The sequence below is a fragment of the Manis pentadactyla genome, chromosome 12 (assembly GCF_030020395.1).
Source record: "Manis pentadactyla isolate mManPen7 chromosome 12, mManPen7.hap1, whole genome shotgun sequence".
Classification (NCBI taxonomy): Eukaryota; Metazoa; Chordata; class Mammalia; order Pholidota; family Manidae; genus Manis; species Manis pentadactyla.
In genome coordinates this window covers 20,586,217-20,598,988 of record NC_080030.1, presented here as the reverse complement: position 1 = coordinate 20,598,988, position 12,772 = coordinate 20,586,217, and the positions used below count along the sequence as shown (strand labels likewise).

The 12,772-nt window shown below is 46.0% G+C and overlaps 1 protein-coding gene across 4 annotated transcripts in view; it reads right to left on the bottom strand.

Moving 5' to 3' along the window:
• Positions 1-252: 252 nt before the first annotated feature.
• Positions 253-12,772, bottom strand: part of TAF5L (TATA-box binding protein associated factor 5 like) — a 32,629-nt gene continuing 20,109 nt past the window's right edge. For 2 of the 4 annotated variants that reach the window (XM_036904635.2, XM_057490224.1), the window contains exon 5: positions 5,226-9,545. In XM_036904635.2, coding sequence (XP_036760530.2) covers positions 8,748-9,545 — 798 coding nt within the window. In that variant the 3' untranslated portion in view covers positions 5,226-8,747. Of the gene's footprint in view, positions 466-5,225; positions 9,546-12,772 lie in introns of those variants that run through there. The other 2 variants (XR_008993132.1, XM_036904672.2) reach the window with 2 other exon arrangements.

The following is a 12,772-nucleotide window of genomic DNA, read 5'->3' as shown; positions in this document are numbered from 1 at the left end:
ATTTTTCACCTCCCTCCTCCTGCTCCCTTCAGTTTCCTGCCTGCTGCCTGTAAGCACTGAGGAAGGGACGACCCCAGGACGTCTGACCCCAGCACCCCCACCTCCCACCTCTCCTCTCTATGGACACCAGCCCTCCCTCCACCCCCAGGCCAGAGCAATCAGAGGGGTCCAGAGCAGCGCTGTCCACTCTGCAGGGAACGGCCTCCTTAGTGGCCTCCTCATTGATTCAACACAGTAGACTGCATACGGAAATGTTTTCTTATGCACTCCACTGTGTTGGGTCTAAGACATCATTTTATTTTAAAAATTTGAACACCTCTGGAATTGGGAGAGGACAGGACCTGCTGTTGGATGGTACTTAACAACTGCTCTCAGCCAAGTGCTCGCTGTGACGTGTGAAGGATGGGCTAGTCCAGGTGCCAGGACTGCACCCCTGCACACCACTTGTTCCGGTCTGCTGAGTATCTAAGGACAAGGTAAGGAAGGAAGAAGAAGGCTGGTTGTCTTCTCACCTAAGATGAAGGTGCCAACATCAGCTCTTGCAGAGTGGGTGTCAGTGAGGATTTCGGGAGAAAATTCTGGAGGCAACGGCAGCGCACTTTGAAGATGCTCTGTCAGACACATATTGGGCAGAGGGAAACTTAGGTATGATGGCTGGTTCAGAAAGCTGGACTTAGGTGAAGAAGTTTTAGGAACACCAATACCAATATATTTCACTTACATCATGAAAACTACGAAGTATAAAAGTACTTTCAATAAACATAAAACTTCTAAGTTGTAATTAAGAACTGTTCATCTTTAGATGAGTTAAAAAATGGTGCATAAAAGCACAGTGCCTCTGACAATCAATGGATCCTTAGGTTCAATAAAGCCCTATATGTATGTGTGTATACATATACTAGGTCACAGTGTAAAGTGTACTTTTTACTGTGAGCTGAAGAGCTGTCTGCACTCCTAGCTTGGCTCTCCACCTCATCAACTTTTCTGTTAGATTTGCTGTCACTCTAATGAGGCAAAACTTTGCACCGCATAAGGAGCAGTTCTCACGTGCAACCCAGGGCAAACACTGCTGAAGTCAAGGCTTGAAGCGTCCCTGCCATCTCTGTATACACTCTAAAGATACAGACAGTGAGTTTTGTCTGGTTTGGACTCTGTGTAAACGGAATCATTCTGGAATACCTTGTCTTTCATTCTCTTCATTCCACACCGTAAGGACCTTCGCGTGGTTGCTTGTAGCTTGATCTGTCTTGTTACACAGCTTGTCAGTATATGACTCTTTAATAATGTATTTCTCCTTTCTACTCATGGCCTTTTAGCGCGTTTCCAGCTTTGGGAAGTAATGGTCAGTGTTGCCACAGATGTTTTTGCATCTGTACGCTGGTAGGTGTGAACACCCCTTTCTAGCTGGGGGTTGGGGAGGGTGGGGGTGGGGTTGCTGGTAACGACAGAGCCCGCCTTTCTTCATCTTGGATGTATGATGCCATGCCTCTGGGCACACAGGTTCCAAAGGTACATTCCTACCAGCCTAGGAGCCAGTGCCCCAAAGCTTGGCATTCCTAGGCCCGGACAATGTTGATAGTCTGATGGCTGTTCGTTTTCTCTCCTTGCTTTAAATTACTTCCATGAGTAATACAAGGTTGAGTAATTTTTAATTCGCTTATTGGCCATTTGGATTTCTTTTATGAAATGCTTCCCTGTAAGACTGTTGCTTCCTCCCCTCAACTCCACCTGGACTACACGCTTTTTTCTTGCTGATTTGTGGGAGTCCTTCATATACTTTAGAATTCTGCAGTCTACTATGTTAGCCCCTAGTCTCACATGGTTATTTATATTTAAATTTAAATTGATAAACCCTCAGTTCCTCAGTTCTATGATCCCTATTTCAAATGCTCCCTAGCCGCAGTTTCCCCTCCCCGCAGGGCACTCTGGAGGCAGGATGGGCGGGGGTGGGGACACCCCCCATGACTGCGATTCCGCCCCCCAGCACTGCTCTAGACACTAGCGTGTGCTGCTCATGCATCACAGCGTCTTCTCACATTCACGCCTGTTAGTTTTTTTTTAATATTCTTATTTTCTTCTCCCTCCACCCTATTTCCCTCAGCCTCCCTCCCCTATGGAAACTATCAGTCTGTTCTTAGTGTTTATGAGTCTATTTCAGTTTTGTTTTGTTTGTTTGAGATTCCACATGTAAGTGAAATCGTGCATTTGTGTTTCTCTGTCCAGCTTACTTCACTGAGCACAATACCCTCTAGCTCCATCCATGTTGTTGCAAATGGCAAGATTTCATTTCTTTTTTATGGCTGAATAATAGTCTGTTGTATATGTATACTTTTTTTTCTTTCTTCTTTACCCATTCATCTTTTAATGGACATTCATGGTGCTTCTGAGCCTTAGCTATTGTAAATAATGCTGCAATAAACATAGGAGGGCATATGTATTTTCAAATTAGTGATTTTGTTTTCTTTGCATCAATTCCCAGGGCTGAATTGCTGAGAAACCCCCATACTGCTTTTCATAGTGGCTGCACCCATTTACAATCTCATCAGCAGTGTGCAAGAGTTCCCTTTTCTCCACATCCTCACGAACACTTATTTCTTGTCTTGACATTAGCCATTCTGACTGGTGTGAGGTGATATCTCATTGAGGGTCTGATGAATGGATTTTTTTGAATTTAATCAATATTTTGCCTTTTTGGTTAGGGCTTTTTGCTTCTTTAAAAATGTCTTCCTACCCCAAGGTCATGAGGACATTCTTTTAAACGCTCTATATGGCTGCATTTAGGTCTTTCATTTACCTGGAATTGATTTCTGTGATGAATGAGGTCATGGTCCGATTTCATTGCTTCCCTGTGGATAGCTTGTTTTAAGCACTGCGGTAAAACACGTCACGCCTCCGTTGTTCTGTGTCACCAGTCACAAATGAAGTGTCTGTATTTGTATTTCTATAACTTTCCACTTTTGATCCATTTCAGTGCTTTTTACGTTTCCATTAGTCATTACAACTGCCAGGGCTAAGGTTGTGAGCCACCTGCCCGCTAATCTAACGGACGCTTTCCAATCCTTGTTTGAATTCTCAGTAGCACCGGCGCAGCTGACCACTCCTGTTCAGAAGCACTTTCCTGTTTTACCTCCTTTGCTGGTGTCTCTTCCTTTCTGACCTGCATGTGTTACAGAACTTGGAAGCACAGTCTTAAGTGCTCATCTCCTCTCACTGTTACGTGCTTCTCCCTGGTAGTCACATCTGTCTGCAAGGCTTCAAATTCCACCTACTTCCCAGCGTCTCTTGCCCTCGCCTGGGCTGGTTCAGTGAGCAGGCATACTACAAATTGAGAGCTTTGAGGGACTTCTAGAAGTTTTTCCCCTGCTCTTACGAGTGAGGAATGGAAAGTAAGCTCACACCCCCACTAGGCATGAATGAGGGGGGCCCTGGCCTTTGTGGCTGAGCTAGCCTGTGATAGCGCCACCCACAGACAGGGCAGAGCAGACCTACAGAATGGAGGCGGGCCCTTAGCGAGTGGCATGTGAAACCCACAGGGCCTCTAGACTTTCTGTTACGTGAGCCAGTACCATTCCTTACTTTTAAAACTACTTGGAGACAGACTTCTGTCCCTAGAGCAGAAGGCACTCTTGATGAATAGTTTTCAAATTAACATGTCCAGCCCAGGCCTCCCTCCTGAACTCCGGGCCTGTCGACCCCGAGGTCATTCTGATGCCTTCACTCATATGCACCTCAACCTTAACAGGTCCAAAGCACAACTCTTGGTCATTTCCCCCAAACCTCCTGTTCCTCCAGGGTTTTCATTAGGCCAGTCAAATCCCCTCTAAAATACTCCCTGGACTTGTCCACGTCTCATTTCCACTGCACCCCTGCAGTCCCTGTTGCCATCACGTCCCCCTGGGTGGCTGCAGTGACCTTTTAGCTGACCTCGCTCTCACTCTGAAGCTCTCAATCTATGTCCCTTATAGCTGCCAGTGATTTCTTAAAATCAGTAATTATTTCACTTTTTACAGTGTAGCAGTTGAAAGAGTGGACTTGGGAGTGGGATGGACGGGCTAGTTATCTATTGCTACATGAGAAGTTACTCCAAACCAGAGGCTTAGAACCTTTATTCTCGGTTTCCGTGGGTTGGGAATCTCACATCCAGACTTCACTGGATGCCTGTCTCAAGGGGGATCAGGAGGCTACAGGCAAGGGGCCTCCTGGGGCTGCAGTCTGACCCAAGGCTCAGTGGGGTGGGATCTGCACCCAAGCTCACTCCTGCAGGTGCAGGCTGGACTCGGCTTCGGGGGCTGTTGGTCTGAGGCTCCTCTTGGTTCCCTGCCCCAGAGGCCTCTCCGTGGGGCAGCTCGCCACGTCAGCTGACTCCCCCTCATTCTGCTGTGCCCTGCAGGGCTCGGCAGAGACTGAGTTCAGGAAGTGTTGCTTGTTACCCTCATGTTGAAGTAGAATTCCAGCCATAAATGCTGTGTCTCATCTGGCTGCCAGTGACGCTGAGGTGGGAATCGGACTGCACCGTTCCCCACTCTTCAGGGGCTTCCGTCCCACCTGGGACAAGAAGCCAAGCTCCTGGCAGTGCCCGCAGCTCTGCCCGTTACCGGGGCTCACGCCACCTCTTTGGCTCTTGCTCGCACTGCTGAGCTCCACGGGGTGTCTTTGGACCTGGTTCTTTCCCATCTGAGGGTCTGGACCACCGTTCTGAACTCTGCGCGGCTGACTCCTGCCTGACGCTTCATGCCTCTGCTTAATTATTCTTCAGGGAAGCTTTCCTTGAATGCTTAATCTAAATTAGATTCCTGGAAAATTCTTCCACTGCATCCTCAATAGCACTTACTAAAGTTTGAAATTATGTATTTATTTATGATATTATTAATATCTGCCTCCTTCCCTAAACTACACACTTAAGCCAGGGACTGTATTAATTTTGCTTACCACTGTATTTCCACCAACACAATGTCTGCTAATAGACACTCACACATTTGATGTAAAAATATTTCTTTTACGAACTTCAATCAGGGGTATCTAAGTTGTCCTTTCGTGAGTCAAACTGACAAGGAATATTAGAATTCCTTAAATTCCATAATGAAGGTTTTCCATTTACGACAGAGTAGTTTCAGAGTCATTTTCTTGCTGCTACATAGGTGTCAATGATAGGAATCTTTGGTGTGGGAAGGGCATAGATATAATAGACACTTTTCTAAAACATGCAACTGAAACACACGTTGAAGTAGAGACTCATCTTTTAATCCATAGCAAAATTAGAAGCCTACATATTCAATAGATTTTTTTATACAACCAAGACATTTTAAATACATGAATAAAGCAAATAAAGAAAGAATTTGCTTGAGAATAAAGCAAATGAAAAGCTAGTAATCCTAGATAGCCTTTGAAGCCGTATCTTAAATATAAAACTTTAAATTGTTTCCCATTTCATCTCTATTCAATTACTTTCCCATAACCTCATTTTCTCTTTTGGCCAGTCCACTGCTAAACTAAAATTACAGTCAGATTTTTTAAGCCTGTCAGTTGTTTTTTCCCCCACCTTAACATACTGCAGAGATTTATCACCGTGGTTCAGAATATTCTGAAGTTTCTTAGCCATATACTGTTTAAGTGTGTCCCGATCACCAGTTCCTGACCCTGCCTGTGGCTTATTTGTTTGCAGGAACATTTAGTTGACCCTTGAACAACACAGGTTTGAACTGCGTGAGTCCACTTATAAGCAGATTTTTTCCAATAAATATATTGGAACTTTTTTTTTTTTGAGATTTTTGACACTTTGAAAATTCATTTTCTTTCCCCTAGTTTACTTTATTGTAAGAATACAGTAGATGACACATGTAACATACAAATGCGCTGACTGACTCTTTATGTTATTGGTAAGGCTCATGGTCAACAGTAGGCTATCGGGAGTCAAGTCATACACATGGATTTTCAGCTGTGTGGGAGGTTGGTGCCCCCTGGTTCCGAGGTCAAAGGCCGCTGTATGGACCACAGGTCACTCTCTGCCTGGTCCTGTGGAAGTGAAGGGAGACAACAGCATGGACCAGACCACGGACTCTGGAACCAGACAGCCTGGATTTGGATTCTGGCTCTGACAACTTACTGTGGGACCCTTTGCTGAGTGACTTAATCCATCAGTGTCTCAAGAATCCTTATTGTAAAACGGGGATAAAAATAAGGTTGTTAATGGAGATAAAATGAACTATTTTCAATAGGATCTTGGGGTGGTTTCTCGCAGATAGTGAGCACTGCATGTATGCTTGTTAAATAGCTTATCGATATTCATATTTCCTTTTTGGAGGGTTTAACTTTTTTTTTTCTAATACCCTCCAGCTAGAACTCAAGACTGCTGAATCTAGATTCTGTATATGCACATCCAAGGCATGTGGCTTTCCCTGGTGGGTATAGATAATGTAGCTTTCCTGGGCTTTGGGTATTTCATTTACAAAATAGTACAGCCACCAGGTCTGTCCAACTCCCAGGATTGCTCTGAAGATAAAGTAAATCAATGCAAGAGAGCCATCTGAAGCATGTAACCATGCTCTTATGGACCCTTGTGGGCGAAAACACACACACATCCTTTATAGTATTTTTAAGATTTTGGGGAAATTGTGAGGCGTACTCCATAAAGCTGAATTACCCCATGTTGAAAGTCAGTTCACAAAAGGAAAAAAAAAGGCCAAATATACAGATCATTAAGAGCTAGAGCTGAAATCACAAAGTATATACATGATTGGTACTATGAAGACTGACCAACCTAATAACACATTTTTATGTTTAATCAAAGAAATTCTGCATTAAAAAACAAACATAAAAGCTCCCCAAATCGAGGTCAGCCCAATTTAGAGACTTTAATGTTTCTAGTAATATACCACACAGTCTAATGTAAGAGTTCACTTATTATAGATAAGAACACATTTGAATTCTAGGCTTTACCTGCAGCACATGTGGCAGGTGATGCTGTCTGACTAAGTTGCCAGAGGATCCTTCTTTCAAAGCTTCAAATATGTACATTTTTATGATAAAAAACATTTCCTATTAATAAGCATCTTAGGCTCAAGTAAAAAAACTTTTTTTTTTGGGCATAGGATTCTAGAATCTTCCTATTTAGTATCCCAATAGTTCTTGGTGTCCTCGCCAGAAAATTATGTTTGGAAGTACATTTAAAAAATGCTGACATCATTTAAATCTCTGAATGAGTCCTTTATCTGAAATTGTTTGACAAATAAATAGTTGGAGTTAATTAAATAACACAGTCCTTATGCCATGTAGATATTTTATAATGGGGTCTTCAGAAAACCCAAAGTAGGATCTTAGCAAATACCTGTAGATGGTAAAATATGTGTTGTCTCCTGTTAGCAATCTTGGGTGTATACACAGGATTAAATGTCATCAATAATCCATGTGAATGTCAAGAGGAATCATCATTCAAAGTAAGCCAAAGAGAACACAGGAACATATTAAAATGCACCTCCACTGGGACTCAGGCGGCCTACATAATTGGCTCTTACCCTCAAGAGGGGTGAGCTGTACGTCACTGCAGACAGACCATACAGCCCGCCTGGCCTCAGTGTAAATGAGATGCCAACACTTTTTTTTTTTTTAACTAAATGCATTTTAATAGAAAACAAAATACAAAATAACTCTTTTCAGAAAACAGAAATATTTCATCCTTTTCCCACAAATCAGAACTTGCTTCATCCTCAAAGCATCAGTTTTATGTGCGAGCGTGCGTGTGTACCTACGATTTCACCAAGTGTTCACTGAGCTGCTCTTTCAACGCAGGAGGTGGGAGTGGGTAGTCTCAGGAGGAAAAGACGTGGAAAAAGCCACACCTCTGAATAAATCATCATCTGGAAATCCAACATTTTCTATCTTTTGACTTTATCACTTCAAATTCTTTTCGTGTCTTTATCACAACCTGTCATTTCAGGGGAGAGAGCTGCTAAAAGTGCAGCCATGGAAAAGACCTGTCTCACCCCCCATCACTGCAAGAACCCAAGGCTTCTCGACCCGACCCCCCACCCACTTCCAGAACACGTCGGCTGGAGCGATCACTCTGTCACCCAGAAATTTCCCCTCTCTCCCAATACACCGTGCTATCAAATTCTCTGAATTCCCTGAACCTCAAAACCCCACATATCACAGCCAGTGCCAGGAGTAAGACCTGAAAGATGAGAGCAGAGGAGGCCCCCCTGCCAGGGCTAGGTTTCCTCTTCTCAATAATAATAATAATTATTATTAAACTTACAATAACAGTAATAAAAAATCCTGGTTCTTTGTGATGATGGAAAAGGAGAGACTTTCTGCCAGGATGACCCCTGCCCCCTTTCCTAGTTCCCACCCTGCATTCCTACACCAAAGACTCCGTCCCACCTGCAACGCGGGGTCCCGCTCCTGGCCAGGCCGTCCGCAGGCATCCTCGGAGCAGAGGAGCTGCACCTCGGTTTTACCCACAGGGAGATGGGGCAGAGGCCTGAGCTGAAGGCGCTTGCAGGAGGGTGCAGCAGGGTCTCTGTAGGAACTTGCAAGCTGACCTCACGTCCACTTACCACTGCCTTTCCTCGTCCCCAATCCTTGGACTTTGGGGGCCGAGTGGAGAGGCGTCATGCACTCAGGATGTCTGCACGGGGCAGGGGGAGGCATGGGAGTCTTTCACAGCCAGTGATTCAATCTCAATTCGTCCTAAGACTTGTGACCTGGAGGCTTTCCACTATTGCCCAGGTCTGTTGCACCGAAGATAAAAATCAGTGTTCCTGATTTTCTTGTGTGATTCCAGTCACTAGGAGAAGGTTGCAGGCCATGAACTGCACGCTCAGGACGTTGCTCATCTGCCCGGTGTACACACCCACCAGCTCCCCGGAGGAGCCATCAGCAGGTGTGCTGCAGTACGTGTTCCTGATATCCCAGACCCGCACGGAGTTGTCCATGGATGCGGAGGCGATCAGACTACTGTCCGGACTGAAGGTGAGGCTGGTGATGTTGTCTGTATGGCCTCTCAGCTCTTTATAAAGGGTCCCAGAGGCCAGGTCCCATAGCTTCAACCGCTGGTCCTCGCCAGCAGATGCCAAGTACTTACCATTGGGAGAAAAGGCAAGAGAAAGCACAGGGCCTCGGTGGCCCGTGAATAGCCGCACGGAGTCCCCCTGCTGAGCACTCCAGAGCCGGACGGTCTTGTCCGTCGAGCCTGTAGCTAAGTAGTTTGAATTAGGGTGGAATTTGACACAGTCCACGTCGGCCAGGTGTCCCGCGTATACTCTCAGCGGGTATGTCCGATCGAATGACCACAGCCTCGCGGTGCGGTCATGGGACCCGCTGGCGAAGTACAGGCTGTAGGGGCTGATGTCCAGGTCCCACACGGGGTAGGCATGTCCCTGGTACAGCACAGTGTTGGTGAGAGTCCCGAGGTCCCAGTACCTGATGGACACATCTTCTGAGCAAGACAGCAGCCCTGAGCCGCCGGCGAGGAACCTGGTGCCGTACACAGGCCCGCAGTGGCCCCGCAGGGTCTCCATCTCCGTGCCTGCGGCGTCAGCCTCGTCGTCCTGCACACGAGGGTGGGGGACGGCAGAGGGGACACACAGAAACAGATGCTTAGTGGTCTGCCATGGGAAACAAAAACGTCCCGAATAAAAAAAAAAGACTCTTATTTTGAGGGGAATGTTTGGGAAAGTGGCATCGACCCATGGATGACTATGGTCCGCCCGTGGGTGACCCTGGGAGAAGAATTCATCACTGGACGACCGAGGAAAACATGTGCGGCCTACAAGCTGCTTTCTCTGAGTTTACCTTGTGGCTAAGATGGTGTCAGATTGAAAGGCAGAAATGCAAAGGCTGTTCTCACCGAGTGCTGACCGGGGGCCTTCCCTTCAGGTGAAGTGAAACAGAGACGAATGCTGACGAAAGGCGGCCTCTGCCCGTCATTGTTAATCAAATGATATTTTGTCAAAAGTTTCAAATGATATATGTCATTTGAAAAAATTTACTTTGGAATTTCTGTAAAGTCCTTAGAGACTTCTACCCTAGGGGCATGTCTTCATCTGTCGGTTTTAGCTGCTGTCTAAACTATCCTGCTCCCAGTTGCCAGTCCATTAGGAAAGAGCCTGGCACGTTAATTATTTATTTCCACGACTGGGGGCAATGATGAAGGCAGCCGTGTGGCCTCGCTTCAAGATCAATACAGAAACACTGTAGGAGTTTAGCCAAAATACACCCTGAGCATATCAGAATTAATACTAAGCCACAGAGGCACAGCCATCAGTAACTCACGCCCACACCCGTGAGCGGGCACAAACTGCGGGCAGCCCAAAAGAGACACAGATGAAGTTTGAAACCCGTGATTTTCCGGAGGGTCTCATTCTCCCAAAGTAACGAAACAAGGCGTGGGCTCAGACTTGTTTTGAACCAAGCCAAGTGATGCGTGTGATTCTTGGGAAAAAAAAAATGCCTGTGTGCAGGGACAGACAAGAAGACAGCCGCTCACAGTGCTGGAAGCGTCCCCTCCCTCACTCTCTTCTCACAAGCACCCTGTGCTCAAGATCCATTCCCCCTGCATTCGATCAGACAAGCTTCTCAAAACTAAGCTGTTTCAATCCTGGAATTCATAAATCAAAATGGATTTCAATTAAACATTAGAAAAATGAGGAGCAGGATGAAGATTCTGGAATCAACTGGCTTTGTTGGTGTAGAAAAGTCTTTAAAGGCTCTTACACAGGAGGAGGGCATCCTTTTCACTCGTTTCTGAAAACCATTACATTCAAAATGAAATGAACACCTCCGAAGTGCATGTAGTATTTGAGGGAAAAGTCAAGAGAAAATAAGCATGAATATTCAACATGGCTATTTCAGACATTCAGCATTAAAACCACACAAGCATTTGGGAGCTGGAGGTTCTACTGAGTTACCAAGAATATTAGTCATTTTCCTTTCCAAAGAGGTGACAACACTGACATTTTAAGAACGACTCACTGTGCTACAACCAGAATGTTTATTATGCAAGAACGGTGGGAGCAAAAAACGACCCTGGATAAATTCTACAAAGATCCTTTGGAAGTTAAAGGGCATGTTAACCGTCTGGGAGGCTGAAGTGGGCTTGGTTTGGAGCCGGAAGTTACGGATGTGGGTCTTCGCCTCCTGAGAGGGGACCTGAACGGGTGTGTGTGCTCAGAGATGGATGGGCTGTTGAGCTGGCACGTTCCGGGCCTTTTGCTAATTGTCCTGAGCCTGAGGGAGAAGTGCTGGGTTGACTCTAGGGACCCAGAAATGGGGAAATCAGAACATTCCTCCTGGCCATCACTATCAGCTCTCTGCCAGGACCACAGCTTAAAATAACCCAGCCACGTTTTCTTCCGTGGCTCAATCCAGCTCTGCAAGGAACCCCAAACAAGCAGCGGGCTGACGGGCTGAGACCCAGCCCACAGACTCTTTCCTCCCTGTCATGCCAATGGAATAACACCCCCCAAACTCCCCACAACTGACCAAACACTGTACAGTGACTGGGCATGCAGCCTAAGCAGGAACTTTGTAAAGCATATTTGCATAATAGTAAACTATATAATGTACATTATAAAGCATGCATAAATTAGAAATTGAAGAACAACAAAAAAACAATGAACAGATTTTCAAATATTGTCTAATGCCCTGCCTGTGGCGTGCTGATCCCTGCTCTAGACCAAGGGGGACATAACAATCCCAGGCTGGGTATCCATGTCTGCTCCTGCGCAGGGACATGGACACCAAGGGCCCCAGCTCACACGCTGGTCTTTCCTAGATCAGGGATACCTTTTGGGGTCTGAAATTTGGCCATGGGCCATTCTCCAGCTGCTGCCAGTGGAACTCACAGAAATTACATATGGCTGGGCTCAGGCTGGACAGCCAGCAAGGTGCTGCTCTCCGTGAGATGGCAGCAGCCTGGCCAGCGTGAAGGCACGTGCACTGTAAGTGTGAGATACACACCGGATTTCAAAAGGAGAAGGTGACGGATTTCATCAACAATCTTTTCATACTGCTCACACTGACATAACGTCTTGGCCATATTAGGCTGGGTAAAATACACTATGAAAATTAATTTTAACCATTTCTCTTTACTTTGTTAATGTGGCTACTAGAAAAATTTAAATTACCTATATGGCTCACACAGTATAATCCTATTGGCCGGCACAGATCTAAATGACATTTATATACAAATGACAGAACTGAGTATTACTGGCAACACTGACTTGTTTACTTTTCAGAACTAAAGATTACTAGATTGGGAAGAATCAGGCGAAACCTAATGAACTGAATATAGGCCTTGTACTGCTGGGTGAAGGGGACAGGAGGCTGGCAGTGACAAGGGCAGCCGTGTGCACAGGGAGAAGAGGAGCAAATCCGTGGCCTGGTATCTGTGGCTGTGCCGTGCTGCTCGAATACTCAAGATACAGTCACCGATCGGCAAGGGCAAAGGCGGAGCAGCTCTCTCTCCATGTCCTGCAGGACCGAGGGGAAGGCCTCACCCTCCGCTCTGAGCCTCAGGTCAGAGAAGGGACCTCCGGTCCGGGGCAAGGGGAGCCGCCTGCTGTGCCAATGGGCAGCTCCTCAAAGGCTGGTCTACGCTGTCCTCAGGCTGGGGGAGCTCCCGGAAGCCAGAGGGCAGTGCTGCGGATCCGGCTTTCCTTGGCCTAATTAACAGAGGGGATTTCATGCTTACATGGAACTTTTAGTTACTGTTTTTGATATATATTTTTAAAACTGAGATATAATTCAGGTACTATGAAATCCACTCTTTCAAAGT